The 21,082-nt window shown below is 38.4% G+C and overlaps 1 protein-coding gene across 2 annotated transcripts in view; it reads right to left on the bottom strand.

Annotated features, from left to right (window-relative positions):
• The window catches only part of NELL2 (neural EGFL like 2), a 380,317-nt gene that overhangs the window by 279,443 nt on the left and 79,792 nt on the right, over positions 1 to 21,082 (bottom strand). For both annotated transcript variants that reach the window (XM_005680058.3, XM_018047900.1), the window contains exons 5-10: positions 7,021 to 7,194; positions 6,838 to 6,934; positions 3,888 to 3,960; positions 3,635 to 3,717; positions 2,017 to 2,145; positions 187 to 289 (exon numbers count right to left, since the gene is read on the bottom strand). In XM_005680058.3, coding sequence (XP_005680115.1) covers positions 187 to 289; positions 2,017 to 2,145; positions 3,635 to 3,717; positions 3,888 to 3,960; positions 6,838 to 6,934; positions 7,021 to 7,194 — 659 coding nt within the window. The remainder of the gene's footprint in view (positions 1 to 186; positions 290 to 2,016; positions 2,146 to 3,634; positions 3,718 to 3,887; positions 3,961 to 6,837; positions 6,935 to 7,020; positions 7,195 to 21,082) is intronic.

The following is a 21,082-nucleotide window of genomic DNA, read 5'->3' as shown; positions in this document are numbered from 1 at the left end:
TGCTAGAATACAACATTTTTAAGTGGAAAAGAACTGCCCAACCAAAATAGAGAAGGGATTCTTCCTATTTTCATCATTTCTAAAAGCTATTTAGCTTACCCAGATTAAACCAATGATGGGTGAATATTTATTAATACAAAGCTTTAGTTTTGCCAAGAAAGTATTCACCATAAAAGTTATGCTCACATTTGCATTCCTTACAGCACTTGCCATCCACGTATGCGAGAGCCGACTTGAGGGGGCAGTCAGGATTTGGGCAAATCAGAGTTTCACACTGGATGGTTCCATTCTGAGAAGAAAACAGTATTTTAAAGAATTTTCAAGTTGCAGTTTGGTAGTTTTCAAGTATTTTCAAGTTGTTTCTTAAATATCAAATTCTTCACATAAAATGTCATAAATATTACTATTCTCTTTGGTAAAACCATAATTTTACAGTAAAATTACAGTAAAAGCCATATACAGAGACCCACAGTAACACAAGTTGGGTCATAACACAGGTGGTGGTTGACCCCATCTTCTGCTCAGCAACTAAGCTAGAGGTCTCACCTCCTATTGTGAAGTGAGTGAGCACAGGGGTGGAAGGAAAGGCACCACTGGCAGGGAAACAGCAGGCTGAGAGCCAGACTGGGGTACTCATGTCTCCCCAGATGACTCACAAAATGAGCATCAACAAACAATATTTCTGGAATAGCAGCTGCCATGCTGGAGACCCAGTTTCAGGATGCAAAAATCTTCCTAGAGATATTTCAGCTCAAACAGACCACCACCATGAATGGACACTGACAATCATCATAAGAGGTACCAACCTAAAGGGTACCTCAGCGAATTTGATTCCTGAAGGTCACCCAGAACTCCCAGGTAGTTTAGTCGCTTTTCTAGTCTTTTCAAAAAACTATGACTTCACCACACTACATCTTGTATCTTACTCAATTTGACTTGGGGCATCCATTTAACAAGTTGCAAAGGTTTTACTATAGTTGTGAAATGTAATTTTGGTAGAAATATGTTTCTAAATAGAAATCAGACAAAGCCTGCACACGCACATACATATGAACTGTTATTTCACCACTAACTTTGACCATCTTAACATCATGATGTTCCATGTTTGAGTAAACTAGATGAACTTGGGGAAAATGTTTTAGACTCCTGACTTCTTTATAGCCAACCAGTTTTCACAAATAATTCAAGTGGAGTTTAAAAGTTCAAAACCAAACTCATTTTGAACTTTCCTTTGAAAATGAACTTATATGTTTGAAATAATAATACACTAACCATTCTACCTTCTACCTTAGGACTTCCCTGGTGGCAGACGGTAAAGCGTCTGCCTACAGTGTGGGAGACCGGCTTCGATCGCTGGGTCAGGATGATCCTCTGGAGAAGGAAATGGCAATGCACTCCAGTACTCTTGCCTGGAAAATCCCATGGATGGAGGAGCCTGGTAGGCTACAGTCCATGGTGTTGCAAACAGTCGGACATGACTGAGCGACTAAACTTTCTAACCATTCTACCTAATTAGTGAACAATTAGAGAAATCATATTTATTTAAACTCTATAGTTTACATTCCACTGTATTAGTAAATTTTTAAAGCTTATTTAGACTCCATTATTTATTTATACAGCCAAATCTGGTCACAGTATTTCCTGTTGCATTTTATTTAGTTTTATCAAAATGCGTTAATAAAAACAAGAGGGGAAAATCCCTGGAAAAGTTAAGGATAACAGGATAGAATCCTCTGGGAATCCTTTTACTGACCCAATTTAAATCATTAACTTCACATGTGGACAATAAACTTAAAACTTTATAGCATTCTTAAAACACAATAATCTTTATAAGCTAGAAAGTGTCTTTAATAATGCAATACATGGTTCTTTAGATTTGACTGGGTTTGCTGGCACTTTAGTGTTGTGTTTTGAGGAAATGGGTCTTGAAATTTTCATGATGACATTGGTTAAATACATTTTTAAAGAGGAGGGTCGTCTGAGTTCTATTAGTCTGAACTCCAGCAGAAGCCATACCAGGCATGTGCAGTTCTTACAGCCGTCTGTCCACGACTCGAATTCTCGGTAGGTGGTTCCCTTCATGGTGCAAGTCCTTTCACAGTAGCACTGGTCCAATCTATTCATTCGCTGCTCCGCTCGAGACAGCTGCAGTACAAAGGAAGAGGTTTGTATTGCTCAGCATTCCAGCAACGCAGAAAGGCAAAACACTCCATCAGGCATCTGACTGCTTTTTAGGTGTATAGCACTAATGATGGTTATGCTCATCATCTATTATAAATATACTTAAGGCTTTATTTTTTCATATTTGTTTCCATTATGGTTTATGACAGGATATTGAATATAGTTCCCTGCGCCATACAGTAGGACCTTATTGTTTATCCATTCTGTATATTATATAATAGTTTGCATCTGCTAATCCCAAACTCCCAATCCATGCCTCCCTCACCCACCTCTGTCTTGGCAACCACAAGTCTGTTCTCAGTTTCTGTGAGTCTTTTTCTGTTTCATAGATAAGTTCATTTCTGTAACATTTTAGGTTCCACATATAAGTGAAATCATATGGTATTTGTCTTTCTCTTTCTGATTTACTTTGCTTAGTATGATCATCTCTAGGTTTACCCATGTTGTTGCAAATGACTTAAGCCTTTAATTTAAAAGAAAGGATTTTTCTCCTCTTCTTGTAGTAAATTTGCCTCCTGCCTTTGTGAGTGTGGCAGGGGGTTGGGGGTGGGGGTTCCCTTGTGGCTCAGCTGGTAAAGAATCCTCCTGCAACGCAGGAGACCTGGGTTCGATCTCTGGGTTGGGACGATTCCCTGGAGAAGGGAAAGGAGCAACTGCAGTATTCTGGCCTGGAGAATTCCATGGACTGTATAGTCCATGGGGTCGCAAAGAGTTGGATACAGCTGAGTGACTTTCACTTCACTTTGTGTGTTGGGGGAGTGGAGAAAATATGCTGTATGATTTATGATAAAACAGAAAAAAGTCTAAGTCAAAATCGCATCATACACAATACAGAGAAGCATTTTCCATTTTTAAAAATGTTTAATTTCATGGCTATGTTTGCTCAAGTGCAAACGTAAATTTTAGACTTTACATTTGTCAGAAACAAATCATCCATATACAACATAACTTTTAGGTCATCGGTATCTGCTATGCAACATGACAACAGCCTGGTGAAACCAGGTAAAATTTGACACATGGTTAAGACAGCCAATGACCCTACAATGGTAACACAATGGTAGAAAGCTTTTGTGGGACCATTTCCCTGACATAATTCTAGGGTCCATATTCTTTACAATGTCCCCTTGCCTCCTTCCTTGCAAAAAAAAAAAAAACAAACAAACAAAAAAAAACCACCTAAATAATAATAAAAACTAAATTAAACAATAAATCCTATTGTAGTAAGCAGTGTAAAAACCAAGTAATCTGCCTCATTCTTGATTTACTGAGTCATTTGTTATACAGATGGCTTGGGTTTGAATATTTATAAGCCCCTTCCTTGAGCAGGGATTTTGATTCAGTTCGAGTACACAGTAGCGGATCAGAAAAATCTCAAAGGTGAACAACTGTGGTTATAAACCTCAAGGATTTCTAAGCTACACTCCCCCACACTCTATTTCTAAGGAGCTTTTACCTTGGCTGATGTTTTGGCTAAAATGTCCTGCAGTTCCATGATTTTCTGCACAAGTCCGTGAAAGTCATTGCACGTTGGACAGGCTAGAATCACAAACACCGCATCAGTCAAGTCGTATTTATAAGGAGTTCAATCTGGTTAAGTCTATGCTGACAACTAATACATGAGAACTCCAATTGCAAACTGACATTTTGGACAAAATTAAGCAAGAAGCACACTTTTCATTACATAGTGAGAGAACTAATGGACTTACTGCGATTAAGATCTGGGCACTGAGCAATAAATCCTTGGGGCATGACAAGTAATTGCACATCTTGCATTATACCCTGTGTGTGAAAAAAATTTTTAAAGATGTATTACTTTCATCTACCCAAATTATGTTCAATAGTCAAGTTCATGAAGGGAAACATCATAGGATAGACTCACCCAAGTCCCTGAAAAAAATATTTTGAATACATGGCTTTGACTTCAAACCAAAGGGAAAGAAAAACATCAGGCAAAATAGATGATTGCCATGTACTTTCTTATTGATAATATTTTTAAACCCTTAAAATTAAATGTCAAGATATAATTAAGAGGCAATAGTCATGTGTTTGGGGAAGCTATTTTTAGTTAGCTTGAAGAAATGCTTGAAAATGACCTTTAAAAATCAACCTGAAAATCAGTTCAGGTTTCAGCAACAGTAAAACTGATACCAATTTTAAATTAACTATAATCATCAAGAAGAGAAGAGAAAAACTAAGTCATAAGAACAATGCTTATGTGAGTATTTCTCATTTCTCGGTTGGATCTTTTAAAGTGAATTCTTCAATTTAAAAAGGACAAGACGTTTATTAAACAGCTACAGCAAGACTGAGTAATGAGTCCCTGGGAATACAGAAAGTTTAGCATGAAATTTTTTTAAACGCCAACTTGAAATGACATATTTTACACAGAAGTTCACATCACATGTTTATATGTGAAATTTACATTCATCCTTCCTCATTAAGATATAATTAGCTTCCAGTTCACAAGACTCTCAAAGCAACAGCCAAAAGGTAGCGACCTCATCAGATACTCTAGATGTCCCTTTCATTCATCACTCCATTTTCTTCCTTCATCATCTTTATTTATTTTAATTACTATTTCACTTTCTCCCTTTGAAAAATGCAAACAGAATGTTTAATGACAGAGGTGACCAAGACCAGAGTACCAATATATTATTAAGACAATTTTGATGTACCTTACAAAGATTTACCAGTCAAATCCTGGCCTATATATCTTCTATATATTTAATCAGATTAATAGCATGGTACAAAAAGAATGTCAGTTTAAATTATAAATATTTAAGTATACTGCATGGCAATTGCTGTATCTGTTGTTTGTTTGGGGTTTGGATTAGGGAAGCAACCTGTATATAACAATCTCTTGTCATGCGAAAGCATCAAAATGAAAGCAAGGCTTCCATGTACAGTTCTATGGTTGGTGCAACGCCCAGCTCTAGAGAAGTACACATAACTGATGTGTGAGAAGGTTTCTGAGGCCACAACGGGCTCCAGGGGAAAGACTGCCATGATTAAACAGAAGAGAAACTTGATACCTGGAGCACAAATTTGCTATCCATTCTATGTGGAAAAAGTGGAGAAGGAAATGGCAACCAACTCCAGTATTCTTGCCTGGAGAATCCCCTGGACAGAGGAGGCTGGTGGGCCACACAGTCCAGAGGGTTGCAAAGAGTCGGTTGCAAATGACTGAGTGACTTAGCACACCATGTGGGAAAAGAGCATTGATTTTTCAAGATTTGCAAACATGGGATCAAATCCCCATGACTGAGTCTGGACAAGTTACTTAACCTCTCTGAACAGGTTTATGCGTGTGTAAAAGAGATTTTTTTAAAAAGCCCTGCAACAAGACTAAGATTCAATGAAATAACATATTCAAAGCACCTGGTTTCCAGATAACAGTTTAAGTAACTTTGAAAAACACATTAAAAAAGAAAAAATTGTTTATTTATTTCACTGCTTCGAGTGTTGGTTGCTGCATATGGGCTTCTCTCTAGTTGTGGCGCTCGGGCTTGGTTGCCCTACAGCGCATGGGATCTCAGTTCCATGACTAGGGATGGAACCCTGTGTCCCCTGCACTGGAAGACGGGTTCTTAACCCTGGACTACCATGGAAGTCAGGAAAGGTCAAAAGGATACACCACATGTCCCACCTCCTCACTGGAATGCATCTTGGTTGAGTAACACATGTGCCACCAGGAAAGACCCTGAGTCAGAATGATTGGCCAGAAACAACCCTTCACCATAAAACCCAAAACTGTGAGCCATGTGGCAGATTCCCTTATGCTCATGCTCTCTGCCAGGGCACCTCTTCTCAGTAAAGTCTCCTGTGTTGTCAGCAAAAAAAATATATATATTCTTTAATAAAGTAAATAAAAACACCTTTCGAGGTTTACAAATCTTTCTTAGAACACAATTTTCAAGCTACTTGTACATTCTCTAACTAGAAATCCGTAAGTTAGACACATCACTTATCATCTTCTAATAAATAACTTTTGTATGATAGGTAGTGTCAGAATCACTGGAGGAACATGAGCTATGAGCTAGTAGTCAAGCAATTTCTGGACCTTATTTCCTCATCCTTAAAATACAGAGTTATGGGATGTCCATTAGATCCTGTGATGCAATTCTGTGGAGTATATCTCTAAATATGCAACAAGAAAAAGATATCAATTATAACTGCTTTCTCGCTTTAACAGATTTGTGCATATATTATTGTATGTATTCCTTTCTCATTTTTAGAAGTACAAGGAGATTATGAATAATGAATATTGAAAAGTTTTAAACCTCTGTTATTAACATCCTTATGAAAGTATCATCAAAGGTTATATTTCAAAAATGGAGAGTTTATTTGTATATTAACATTTTAGATTTTTATTACTTTGAATGCCTAATTTCAAGAATACATTAACTGCCCTGATTGAGCCTTGAGAAACTAATCATCTCTGTCATATCTAAAGCTCAAATTCATTAAGAAAAAAAAATAGAATGGTGTTGACCAGCTAAATAAAACATCAGTGTTAAAAAAATAAAACAGAAATAGACACCAGTAGGAAAAACACTATACAAATCTATTTATTTTGCTTACACCATAAAAAGCAAAACTCATTAGAAGCTCTTTAGAAAGCATTTGTATTTACATTTTATATTCATCAAAATATACCTTAAAATATCCATGTGCATTATTTCTCTGTCCCAGCCAAAATGAAGTGCCCAGGGGCAAGTCCGTGGAAGGCTTTTCTACAACTCTTTCATATATTCTACAAAAAAACATCAGATAAGTAATATGTATAAACCGTCATTTCTTAGACTCTTCCGTTTCCTGAACTGAGAACACTTCACTTACTTATTACAGTCGACATGTAAAATCAAGTGGGAGGCACTGATGGCTAAGGAGAGCTTGTGCCACTTATCATCAGCCAAAATGTAAGGAAACACTTCTGTGTGAGGGTGGTGGCTGCCGGAGCGGTAGTGAAGTCTGACTTCATTCCGATGGCCACTGCTTTCCAGTTCCAGGTACCTGCACAGAGAAGAATCACATGAGGCCCATTGATAACAAAGTTCCAAAAAGGGGACATGACTTCTGTCTCCAGAAAGATGGGATAGACAAACTTTTCCTATTCCTCCCAGTAAGTACAACTAAACAGTGTATCACAAAACACGCAATAAGAAGAATCTGAGAGATGGGGGGGGGGGGGGAACACACTAGGGAACTCAGGGCCCAAGTAACAACAGAGTGGTCAGCGTACTGGGTATTCTTTTTGCCTCTCAGTCTTGGAACTGAAGAAATCAGTAACTTGAAAATAACAATGGATGTGGACAAAACAATTCCTCCCAAAAGCCTACTTGTGTTAGCTAAAATACCAAAAAAGGAGAAGCCCGTAAAGAGAAACATTTTAAGAGAACAACCACTCTATTCCAGCCAAGCATCACAGGAAAAGCTGTGACTCTATCCCCAAACATGTCAGCAAAGGCTAAGCGCTAGATTTCTAGTCTTTTGAGGTAGGAATCATGTGAGCAACACCTCTGCCAGAGTGGTGTCAGCAAAACCAAGGAGAGAGAGCCAAGAAGTTAAACCCTATCAGCCAAGGTTAACGAGATGAACCATGGCAACAGTGGAGACCATGTTCCAACCCTAGTAACAAAGCATACTGCCCTCTCAGAGGAGGCCTAGTGGGAGTCTGAACTTTCACCATCACCCAGCAGTAATGCAGCGTCCTTACCACAGTATCTGGTGGAGACCATGGGGAGAGGTGGAGATTCCACTCCCCCATCCAGAAATCATAAAAGTACTGCCTCAACTGTCAACCGAAGGCAAGTAGGGAACCTGGATTTCTAATTCCACCTGGAAGTAACAAGATGACACCCACTCAGCCTCTGCCAGAGCACTGTCAGAGAAAACCTGATAAAACATGGAGCTTAAATGAGATCCAAGTCTCAGAACATTATACAAAAATAACCAGGTTTCAATCCAAGTTTGGAAATATGATACAGAAATATCCAGGCTTCAATCAAAAATCAATGTCATACCTAGATTCAGAAAGATCTCAAATATAATGAAAAAAGACAATCAATAGATATCAACACCACAAGATGATAGAGATGTTAAAATAATTGACAAAGGTTTTAAATAAGCATTGATAAAAAAAGAGCAACTACAAACATTTCAATACACTTGAAATAAATGAAAAAAGATGAAGAAGACTCAGCAAAGAAATAGAAGGACCAAATAAAGAACCAAAGAACATTTTAAAACTGAAAAAATACAATAACTGAAATAAAAAGCTCAAAAGATGGCTAAACAGCAAAAATGGAGGGGATCAAAAAAGAATCAGGTAACCAGAAGATAGAACAAAAATTATCCAATCTGAACAGTAGAGAGAAAATAGATTGAAAAAAAAGGAACAGTCTCAGAGACCTGGGAGACTAAAACAAAAGCTCTAACATTTTTATAATCAGAGTCCATAAAAGAGGAGAAAGAAGGTGAAATTGAAAAGTACTTGAAGAAATTATGGCTGAAAACTCTCCACATTTGGTAACAGATATAAACTCACAGATTCAAGAACCTGTGCAAAACCCAAACAAGATAAACTCAAAGAAATACGGATCATAACTAAACTTCTGAAAACTAGACATAAAGAAAAAAAACACTGAAATTAGTGAGAAAAAAAATTGAAAATTATGTATAGAAAAAAAATGGTCATGAATTCCCTAAAATAAACAATGAAAGCCAGAAGGAAGTGGCAAAATATTATTCATGTGAAGAAAGAAAAAACTATTAGCCTAGAATCATATACCCAACAAAATTATCTTTCAGAAATGAAGAAGAAATCAAGGCATTCTCAAATTAAGAAAGAATAGGATAATTGAATCAACTTTCAAACATATGCATGTTATGTTTAAAGTGCCTAATGTGCATCCAAGAGGACGTGCAGGGAGGACAGCTAGATCCACAAGTTTGAGATGAAGACAGGTTCATATGGAGACAGGAAGTGGGAGTCACAGACATATAAACTATATTGAAAGCCACGAAAGCACTGGGGTTACCTAGGGAATTATAATAGGTTAATGAGGAGAAGGGGACGACAGAGGATGAGATGGCTGGACAGCATCACTGACTCGATGGACGTGAGTCTGAGTGAACTCCAGCAGTTGGTGATGGACAGGGAGGCCTGGTGTGCTGCGATTCATGGGGTCGCAAAGAGTTGGACATGACTGAGCGACTGAACCGAACTGAACTGAATGACACATTAACATTTTGAGGAAGAACTAGCAAAGGAAACCAAAGGCTGGTGCGAGTACAGAAGAAAAAAAGTGAGAGTCCTGTCACTGATAAAATACCAACTATCCATCGGTTGCAAAGAGTCGGATATGACTGGATGACTGAACAACCACAACATACACTAGTAGGGGAATCCATCCATATTCTGGAACATTATACCACCCTCTGAAAGAATGGAATTCTGACATGAACAAGGCCATAGTTAATTATGAATCATATTAATAAAAGCTCTATAGGATCTCATTTAGTTTAATAAAACTGTGTGTATATGGAGAAAACAAAATCCAGAAAGATATACGCCAAAATGTTAACAGTAGTTACCTCAGGGGAGTACAATTTGGGGGAAAGGATGTGAAGAATCTCTCAAATATTTTTATAACCCTGAAGTTTCTCCTTCTTCTATAATGTAATACTTACTTACACACGTATATAGTAAAATTCTATGTTAAGATAAAAAATTAAGTATTCAAGTATATAAAAAATGTGTAGAAATTATTAAGGATAAATAAAACACCAACTTGTTTGGTTTTTGATACAGAAGAAACCAGAGAGTCCTTTCTATCTTGTTATTTGGAAACAAGTATTCATTATTTAATCAACTCAACTAGCGAATTCTATAATGATAGGTAGGTGTTTGCATTTTAAAAGAAAATAACATCAGCAAACACATGGTCCTATTGTTATATACCTTATGTTTTACCACGTAGAGGCAAGAACTCTACCACTGCTGTTGGTCTGGGCTCCTCCTCTAGAAACTACTTGCACCTGTACTGAATTCCTAAACTTCAGACAGTAAAATTATCCTTAATGGCAGAGGCTGACACTGTGCTCCACAAACAAGAACAACCCTTAAGAAATTAAATATTTTACCAAAACTTACATTTTTATCTGCATCACACACTCAAGTTTTTTAATGAAATAGATATACAATACACACAAAAAATATAGTGAAGATAAAAATAAATAATGATATGAAGCATAAGTGTGTCTGGCATGTGGTGAGTATTTAATAAATGTTATTAATTTTCAAAACTGCACCTGTCCTCCATTCGGTAGCATCTAAGTGGGAAGCGCTACTCCCCACTCCCACCACCTCAGCAGATAAGTGTGGTTAAACATGCAAATCCTAAAGCCTGACCTCCAGCTCACCTCCTGGTTGGAGAAGGCAATGGCACCCCACTCCAGTATTCTTGCCTGGAAAATCCCATGGATGGACAAGACTGGAAGGCTGCAGTCCATGGGGTCGCTGAGGGTCTGACATGACTGAGCGATTTCACTTTCACTTTTTACTTTCATGCATTGGAGAAGGCAATGGAAACCCACTCCAGAGTTCTTGCCTGGAGAATCCCAGGGACAGGGGAGCCTGGTGGGCTGCCGTCTACGGGGTCGCACCGAGTCGGACATGACTGAAGTGACTTAGCAGTAGCAGCAGCAGCCCTCCTGGCAACAGTAAGCTATTCCATCTTTCTGTGCCTCATCTAGTTACTCAGCTAGAAAACAAGGATACTGACTGCACTTGTCTCAAAGGACTTCCATGAGGACTATGATGAGTCAATTTAACAAATCACTCAGAACACTACTCAGCACACACAAAACACATTGGTTATGTTTTTCATTTCAAAAAGTAATTAGCCTCCAATTAAACCAATTTTAAAAAAAAGTAAAGGTCAAATCCTCCTTCTTCCTCCGTGTGGTACAGCCAGGGACAGTCCTATGACACATCCTAGCAATCTGACACTCTTCCTTGGGACTGGGATTCTGGATGAAGCACAGCGAGGAAGAGAGGGAGGAGAGACTCCTGCATTGCAGTAGGACACAGCATCCCAATCGCTACATTAAGGTCACTGCACCTTGCTTCCTGTTTGCTGGCCTGCCAGGGTACCTTTGCTTATTGCCTGCTCCAAATTCTGGCACCTCAGCTTCCCATCAGTTCTATAAACTGCCCTCCCTACCCACCATCTCCAAAGTCACCTTACAAGCAAGAACTTCTACTCGTGTATTATAACTGTGGCATGGGGAAAATACATAATTGGAATAAAATGTATTAACATTTTTAATAGCAACTGAGTGCTATAATTATGTATGATTTTTAACTTTCTTTGTATTATGTTTTATTTTCCCTCTTACATTTAATGAGCATTTACTGCCTTACATTAAAATCACATTTTAAATTCTAAGAAGATAATTTGTCAAATTTCAACATACCATGTCTCCCTGATTTGTCATTCATAATTTGGAGAGGTAACTAAAATCAGAAATAAAGTTCACCCTTTATAATAATTTATGCCCTTGTTAATCAAATATCCTTTGCAATGGCAGAAATATAAACTAAGATTAGGCTATGGAGAAATAGGCAACAGAGGCAGGACATCATTCATTTTATGAATCTCCTTCATAACTCAAGATCAAAGGATAAAAATAAGGTCATGTCTCAACTGATAAAGAGGTTACACACAACATGAAATGAGAATTCTTTTGCCGTCTTAAATTAAAACCTAAATAGAAAAATGATCAGGTCATCTCAATACATTAAGCTACAACTCAGTTGTAAATTAGTTACCTGAAGAAAAGCCACAAGCACTTCTAGTGTCAACTATATTATTAGTGTGGTTCATGAATGGTACAGTTGCAAAGGACTGATGTGCACAGGATTTGGAACTGAAAACCCAGCTCCACCTCTCACAACTACCCATGACCCGACCACTCACCACCTCACTTCCCTCATCTGTAAAATAAAGATTCAGTGGCATAATCCATATAAAGTGTGGCATCAAAAACAAAGAAATCAACAAATGATAACTATTTTTATTATCTCTCAATAGTCCCAATTAGGCATCGTTTATAAAGTCTAGCCTTTTATAATGAATTCTGTAAATAACAAGCAATTTGAATACATTTTTTAATATTTTATTGAGACAAAATTCTCGAACATAAAATTCAGCTTGAAAGCATACAATTTTTAATTGAAAAAATGGAGAAATCAGATAAAAAACAGTTTCCACTTTCATAGAAACTGAGTTGACAGTACTGGTATTATGGGGGCCTCTAAGGACTTCCCTAGTGGCTCAGTGGTAAAGAACCTGCCTGCAAAGCAGGAGATGTGGGTTCGATCCCTGCATCAGGGAGATCCCCTGGAGTAGGAAATAGCAACCCACTCCAGTATTCTTGCCTGGAAAATCCCATGGAGAGAGAAGGCCAGTGGGCTACAGTCAATTGGGTTGCAAAAGAGTTGGATAAAACTTAGAGATCAACCAATGACAACATCTAAATTTAACTCAAATTTTCCAGGCAAGAGTACTGGAATGGGGTGCCATTGCCTTCTCCAACGTAAATAGCACAATCAGTAAAAATGATACATGAAGTCTAGTGGTAGAGCCAAAATTGTTTTAAATTAGGCAGCTGTGTTCATTTATCAGAACGAAACAGGCGATTTCACCTCACCTCTCCCAATGATTCCCTCAATCATAGTGAGTGAAATGGAAGAGTTGGGAGTAGAATGTGTACCTTTTGACATCCTTCATTAGAATCATGTTGGTGCTATTTTTGTTAGTTTTTAATGGTATTTGGTCATCCGCAAGGCAGTATAATCCAGCAAAGACTTCAGAGTCTAAATCTTGTCTCCATAGTTCATGCTAGACAAGTAAAAATCTCCAACCCTCAGTTTCCTTCCCTATCAGTAAGGGGTCATAAGAGTTATGGTTTTATATGGTCATTTTGAAAATGAAATAAGGTATAAGCATTTCATTTACACAGATCCTGAAAAAGCACTCCATATATGTCATGATTATGACTTATATTTGCTCAAACTACCGTACAATTGCACTCATCTCACATGCTAGTAAAGTAATGCTCAAAATTCTCCAAGCCAGGCTTCAGCAATACGTGAACTGTGAACTTCCAGATGCTCAAGCTCGTTTAGAAAAGGCTGAGGAATCAGAGATCAAATTGCCAACATCCGCTGGATCATCGAAAAAGCAAGAGAGTTCCAGAAAAACATCTATTTCTGATTAAAAACATCTATTTCTAAACATCTATTTATTGACTATGCCAAAGCCTTTGACTGTGTGGATCACAATAAACTGTGGAAAATTCTGAAAAAGATGGGAATACCAGACCACCTGACCTGCCTCTTGAGAAATCTGTATGCAGGTCAGGAAGCAACTGTTAGAACTGGGCATGGAACAACAGAATGGTTCCAAATAGGAAAAGGAATATGTCAAGGCTGTATATTGTCATCCTGCTTATTTAACTAAATATGCAGAGTACATCATGAGAAATGCTGGGCTGGAAGAAACACAAGCTGGAATCAAGATTGCTGGGAGAAATATCAATAACCTCAGATATGCAGATGACACCACCCTTATGGCAGAAGTGAAGAGGAACTAAAAAGCCTCTTGATGAAAGTGAAAGAGGAGAGTGAAAAAGTTGGCTTAAAGTTCAACATTCAGAAAATGAAGATCATGGCATCTGGTCCCATCACTTCATGGGAAATAGATGGGGAAACAGTGGAAACAGTGTCAGACTTTATTTTTTTGGCTCCAAAATCACTGCAGATGGTGATTGCAGGAATGAAATTAAAAGACGCTTACTCCTTGGAAGAAAAGTTATGACCAACCTAGATAGCACATTCAAAAGCAGAGACATTACTTTGCTGACTAAGGTCCGTCTAGTCAAGGCTATGGTTTTTCCTGTGGTCATGTATGGATGTGAGAGTTGGACTGTGAAGAAGGCTGAGCACCGAAGAATTGATGCTTTTGAACTGTGGTGTTGGAGAAGACTCTTGAGAGTGGCTTGGACTGCAAGGAGATCCAACCAGTCCATTCTGAAGATCAGCCTTGGGATTTCTTTGGAGGGAATGATGCTAAAGCTGAAACTCCAGTACTTTGGCCACCTCATGTGAAGAGTTGACTCATTGGAAAAGACTCTGATGCTGGGAGGGATTGGGGGCAGGAGGAGAAGAGGACGACAGAGGATGAGATGGCTGGGTGGCATCACTGACTCGACGGACGTGAGTCTGAGTGAACTCCGGGAGTTGGTGATGGACAGGGAGGCCTGGCGTGCTGCGATTCATGGGGTCACAAAGAGTCAGACACGACTGAGCAACTGAACTGAACCGAACTGATGACATATTTAGGCATGTTATCTAAACATCAGCAAATTTTCAGGGCTGAATTTAACTTAAATATGAATATCAGACAGAAAAATTTGATGAGAATTCTAGCCAAATAACAGTATCTGAATTTCATCTATGATATTCCCATTTGGGTCACCAATTTTTTTGAATTCACCCGGTGATCAATAATTCATCACTTCTTAAGGCCAATCATGTCATTTTTATAAAATAAAGACCTTCCTTATATTGAAACACAAAGGGAAGATAGTCTTTAAACTAAGATTTATTCATTCATTTATTTCAGCTAATATTTACTATGGACACTGAGAATATGGCAATGAATAAGGCCAAATAACACTGAGGCTTGAAGATTCTCAATAATAAACACAGTATTAGCTTAAAATTAAGTTTAGCTATTTCAAAACTAAAAATAATACTACTATAAAAGTCCTGCTGCAAGAAGAGTGATGAAGCTAGATCCATGAGGGCAACAAAGCTACCTTATGAATAATATAGCTAGAAGCCAAAATTATGTCACCGGGGAAAGTGCAGTAGCAAATGGAATTGATTCATGATTGAAGCCCTGGCATCAAACATGATGGCTTGAATAAAAACCTCTCCATATTAGTACCCCAGAGAACTGAGTTTACAATAAAATAAAAGAGAAAATGGCCCCGCATGAAATGGGAGTAATAATGATGAGAGGAGCATGACACAAAAAAATGCTAGGGAACAACACTTTGAGCTAAAATTCTGGAGGGGAGGAGAATTTTGTGGCATCATATGTATTTTGTAAAAATCACTTTGAGAAAGGTCTTATACAAGGATAGAGAAAGAATAGATATGATAAAGCACTGATAATAAGTGGGTACTCAGTTCAGAGCACAGGTGTCTACAAAAATCACAGAGTTGAACAGTTGCTGGATAAAGGGTAATGATTGAATGCTAGGCCCTCTCAAAACCTCCATTCACTTAGTTGTGAGTGAGACCAAGTCAGTGGAAATTAGTGAAATCCTGGAGAGAAAGGGTTCAAAGAAGGGGCAAACTCAAAAAAGATGAGTCTTCCCCACTTTATCGAGAATGAACTCAGGAACACACTGTTGCAAGGTTGAGGAAGATCAACTGGGAAACATGGACTCCTTTGATGATCTGAAAATGCACACATGCAAATGTGTCAAAAATTTGGCTTACACATTTTACAAAGGGTTCACAATCCCGCGAGGTCCATTCATGGACTCCAAGCTGAGAATATGGTTACTTGTGAAAGATTTGAAAACCTGATTCTATATATGTATACAACTTTTATTATATAAAATAATTATTTATAATTATACAAAAATTCAGAAAATACACAAAACGCAAAGAAAATTAAGATCTCTAATGGTCTTGCTGGCAAGAGATGACCAATATTAATATTTTTGTGTGTATCTTTTGTAATCTTTGTGTCTTAACCACACTGTGAACATCTTTCCAAGTCAATAAAGTCACATCCTCTTTAATAAAACCATGGTATTTCATAGTATAGCTGTGCCATGATCTATTTAATATCCAGTTTCCAATTACAGTTTCCAGCTTTTCACCCTTAAAAATATTTCAGTACATGTTTCTTTGTAAACCTGCACAGTTATTACAAATGAAATTGCTGATTCAAATGGCATACACATTTAAAAAGGATTTATTATATTCATTCACCACTTATTCATTTATTCATCCAACAAATATTTTCTGAATGCCTGTTTGTCCTAGGCTCTGTTCTAGGCCCTGGGGAAACACAAGTGAACCAAAGAGATAAAGGATGAGATGTATGGAGAAAGTAACATGAAAATTTACAATACCATATGTAAATAGATAGACAATGGGAATTTGCTGTATGATGCCGGGAACTCAAACAGGGGCTCTGTGACAATCTAGAAGGTTGAGATGGGGAGGGAGATAGAAGGGAGATTCGGGAGGGATGGGCATAGGTGTACCTATGGCTGATTCTTCTTGATGTATGACAGAAAACCACAAAATTCTGTAAAGCTAATATCTTTCAATTAAAACAGTGAAAAAAAAAAGAAATAAAGGGAAAGTTACCATGAAAAAAAATACTAGTCCTCATTACATTTATATTAAAACAAATTAAATTAACAGAATATACCAAATAAGTAGGCTGCATGGTGATAAAATCTATGAAGAAAATTAAAGTAGAAGAGGATAAGGAGAATGGTAAGATGATATTTTAAATAGGATGTTCAAGCAAAGCCTCATTGAAAAAGTGACATCTAGTGAAACCCTGAAGAAGAATGGTGACCTGCGGCAGGAGCCTGCCTGGCAAATTCAAGGAATGTCACTGACGCCTGTGTGGCTAGAGGGGAAAGAGGCAGAGTCAAAGTAATACAAAATTAGATCAAAAAGGCATAGATCTCAGAGAGGCAGACCATTTAGGGCCTTAGAGTCTAATAAATAAGTTTACCTAGCATAGAGAGAAAACCATAAGAGGTTTTTTTATTTTTTTTAAAGAGTTTTTTAAAATATATTTATTTTTAATTGATTGATGATTGCTTTACAATATTAGTTTGATTTCTGGAGAGGTTTTTTTAAAATTGATTTTAATATAATCAGTTTGGCTGCAGTGTCTAGAATAAACTATGTGGATGGTGGGAGGCCACAAGGGTTAAGTCAAGGGTACCTTGGACCAGGGAAGGTGGTGAAAATGATGAAAAGATTTTCTTAGGATTAAATGTGCAGTATGAGAGAAATCAAGAAACACTTCCAAGTTTTTAGACTGAACAACTAGAAGAAAGAAGCTACCATTTACTGGGATGGAGAACACTGAATGAAGAGTAAGTTTAAGCAAGAAGATAACAAGTTTGACTTCTGACATGGCACAGCTTGATACTCCAACTTATCCAAGTGAAGATGCAGGTCAGTTCAGTTCAGTCACTCATTCGTGTCCGACTCTTTGCGACCCCATGAATCGCAGCATGCCAGGCCTCCCTGTCCGTCACCAACTCCTGGAGTTCACTCAGACTCACGTCCATTGAGTCAGTGATGCCATCCAGCCATCTCATCCTCTGTCGTCCCCTTCTCCTCCTGCCCCCACTCCCTCCCAGCTTCAGAGTCTTTCCCAATGAGTCAACTCTTTGCATGAGGTGGCCAAAGTACTGGAGTTTCAGCTTTAGAATCAGTCCTTCCAAAGAAATCCCAGGGCTGATCTCCTTCAGAATGGACTCGTTGGATCTCCTTGCAGTCCAAGCCACTCTCAAGAGTCTTCTCCAACACCACAGTTCAAAAGCATCAATTCTTCGGTGCTCAGCCTTCTTCACAGTCCAACTCGCGCATCCATACATGACTAATGGAAAAACCATAACCTTGACTAGACGGACCTTAGTCGGCAAAGTAGTCTCTGCTTTTGAATATGCTATCTAGGTTGGTCATAACTTTTCTTCCAAGGAGTAAGCGTCTTTCAATTTCATGGCTGCAATCACCATCTGCAGTGATTTTGGAGCCAAAAAAATAAACTCTGACACTGTTTCCACTGTTTCCCCATCTATTTCCCATGAAGTGATGGGACCGGATGCCATGATCTTTGTTTTCTGAATGTTGAGTTTGAAGCCAACTTTTCACTCTCCTCTTTCACTTTCATCAAGAGGCTTTTTAGTTCCTCTTCACTTTCTGCCATAAGGGTGGTGTCATATGCATATCTGAGGTTACTGATATTTCTCCCGGCAATCTTGATTCCAGCTTGTGTTTCTTCCAGTCCAGCGTTTCTCATGATGTACTCTGCAGAGAAGTTAAATAAGCAGGGTGACAATAGACAGCCTTGACGTACTCCTTTTCCTATTTGGAACCAGTCTATTGTTCCATGTCCAGTTCTAAGTGTTGCTTCCTGACTTGCATATAGGTTTCTCAAGAGGCAGGTCAGGTGGTCTGGTATTCCCATCTCTTTCAGAATTTTCCAGTTTATTGTGATGCACATAGTCAAAGGCTTTGGCATAGTCAAGAAAACAGAAATAGATGTTTTTCTGGAACTCTTTTGCTTTTTCAATGATCCAGCGGACATTGGCAATTTGATCTCTGGTTCCTCAACCTTTTCTAAAACGAGCTTGAGCATCTGGAAGTTCACAGTTCAGGTATTGCTGAAGCCTGGCTTGGAGAATTTTGAGCATTACTTTACTAGCATGTGAGATGAGTGCATTGTGCAGTAGTTTGAGCATTCTTTGGCATTGCCTTTCTTTGGGACTGGAATGAAAACTGACCTTTTCCAGTCCTGTGGCCACTGCTGAGTTTTCCAAATTTGCTGGCATATTGAGTGCAACACTTTCACAGTATCAAGTCTGGAGCTCAAGGGCAAAGGTCAAGACAATAGAAAATTAAGAATCCACTATTACACAGAGATGGGATTTAAAGCCCTTAGAATGAGAATTCATTTAATTCACTTAGGAATTAAATGAATATGGGGAGGAAGTCTGGACATCAAGCCTTAGAACAGATCTGCATCCAGATGTCAGAGATGTGAAGAGGAAGGAGTCAGGAAGTAAAACCAGAAAAGTGGGAGCTCAAGAAAAGAGTTTGAAAGGACGGAATAATCAAAGTGCGATAGAATGAGCACTCAGAATTGAAGAATATATTTTTCAACAAGGACATCAGTAGGAACCTTGACAAGTACATTTTCAGTGAAGCAGAAAGTCAGAGCCTCATTAGAGTGGGCTCAATAAAGAGTGAGAGGAGGAAGAACTGGAGAAACAAAAGCGAAAGAAAGGAGCAGTAGCTGAATAGGTTTGGCTTGCTGCTCTAACTTTGGCTTGCTGTTAGAGACTATAAATATTGTGGTGTATTTATATGCTTGTGGAAACAGCCAATAGAGAGGAGAAAAGTAATAGTGCAAAAGAAGTGAATTCCTGAAGTAATGCCCTGAGTGGAAACACAATTTAATATGCAGTTGGCATGCTGGCCTTTGTTAGGGTTATGAACACTAAACCTAAAAAGAAGGAGAATTATAATTAAAATCATCCCACAAACAGTACTCCAGGCTCAGATGGATAGATCCAAATTATTTTGAATACTTTAAGGATAAAGAACAGCAATCTTTCACAAATTCTTCCAGATATTACCAAAAAGGGAACACATCCTAGAACATTTTACGAGGCAAAAACAAAGACATTACAACAAAGGGGAACTACAAATCAATTTATTTCCTAAGAATAGACATAAGAAGCCTAAACAAACTTTATTTGATGTTTTTAATTGATGCTTTTGGGTGTTGGAGAAGACTCTTGAAAGTCCCTTGAACTGCAAGGAGATCAAACCAGTCAATCCTAAGGGAAATCAGTCCTGAATGTTCATTGGAAGGACTCATGCTGAAGCTAGAGCTCCAATATTGTGGCCACGTGATGCAAAGAACTGACTCATCAGAAAAGACCCTGATTCTGGGAAAGGTTGAGGTGGAAGGGAAGGGGACAACAGAGGATGAGATGGTTGGATCACATCACCAACTCGATGGACATGAATTTGAGCAAGCTCTGGGAGTTGGTGAGGGACAGGGAAGCCTGGCGTGCTATAGTCCATGGGGTCACAAAGAGTCACAAAGAGTCAGAAAAAACTGAGTGACTGAACTGAACTGAAACAAACAGCAAATATAATCTAGTGATACAAAAAATCTGGAGGGTTTACACTACCATATGTAAATTATTATAAAACAACAGTAGTTAAAACAGTAGTTAAAACATGTGCAAAGTTGGCACATGAGTAGAAACATGGACTGATGGAACCATACAGACAATTGGCTTCTCCAATTTAAAAACAGGCTCATATATATATAAGGTTCAGTGGATTATAGCAAAGATGACTGCAGTTCTAATATAATTGTTCTTTTAAAAAACTAGGGAGCATCAGTCAGACCCTCATACAAGAAAAAGATCTTTTCAGTGATTTCCAACTTATATTTATGACCTATGAGTATGGGCCATGCCAATAAGATCCCCACTTGCTGAAAACTCAAGGCATCTGTTTGGAGACTGGATTCATTCCATTCCACTCCTGATGGCATCTCCAAAGCTTTTCTGCTTCTAGTCCTTGCTCCAAGATAGAGATGTTAATGATATTAGAAAGGAAGTTAAAGATATGTGCATGCATGCTAAATCGCTTCAGTTGTGTCCAACTCTTTGTAATCCCATTGACTGTAGCTCACCAGGCTCCTCAGTCCATGATATTCTCCAGGCAAGAATACTAGAGTGGGTTGCTGTGCCCTCCTCCAGATCTTTCCAACCCAGGAAGCGAACCCCACATCTCTAGTCTCTCCTGCATTGACAGGTGGGTTCTTTACCACTAGTGCCACCTGGGAAGCCCAGGTAGAAGTATAAACCTTTACTAACTCTCCAAGAGAGCTTACACTGAAGTATGGTAGATTGAGAAAGGGTCACCCTTTGCTTCTTTCTAAGACCTTTCCAATTCACTGTGTGCTTGCTTAGTCACTTCAGCTTTGTCTGACTCTTTACAACTCTACGGATTGTAGCCAGCCCAGCTTCTCAG

Source organism: Capra hircus, chromosome 5, assembly GCF_001704415.2.
Source record: "Capra hircus breed San Clemente chromosome 5, ASM170441v1, whole genome shotgun sequence".
Taxonomy (NCBI): Eukaryota; Metazoa; Chordata; class Mammalia; order Artiodactyla; family Bovidae; genus Capra; species Capra hircus.
This window is presented reverse-complemented; position numbering and strand designations above follow the sequence as displayed.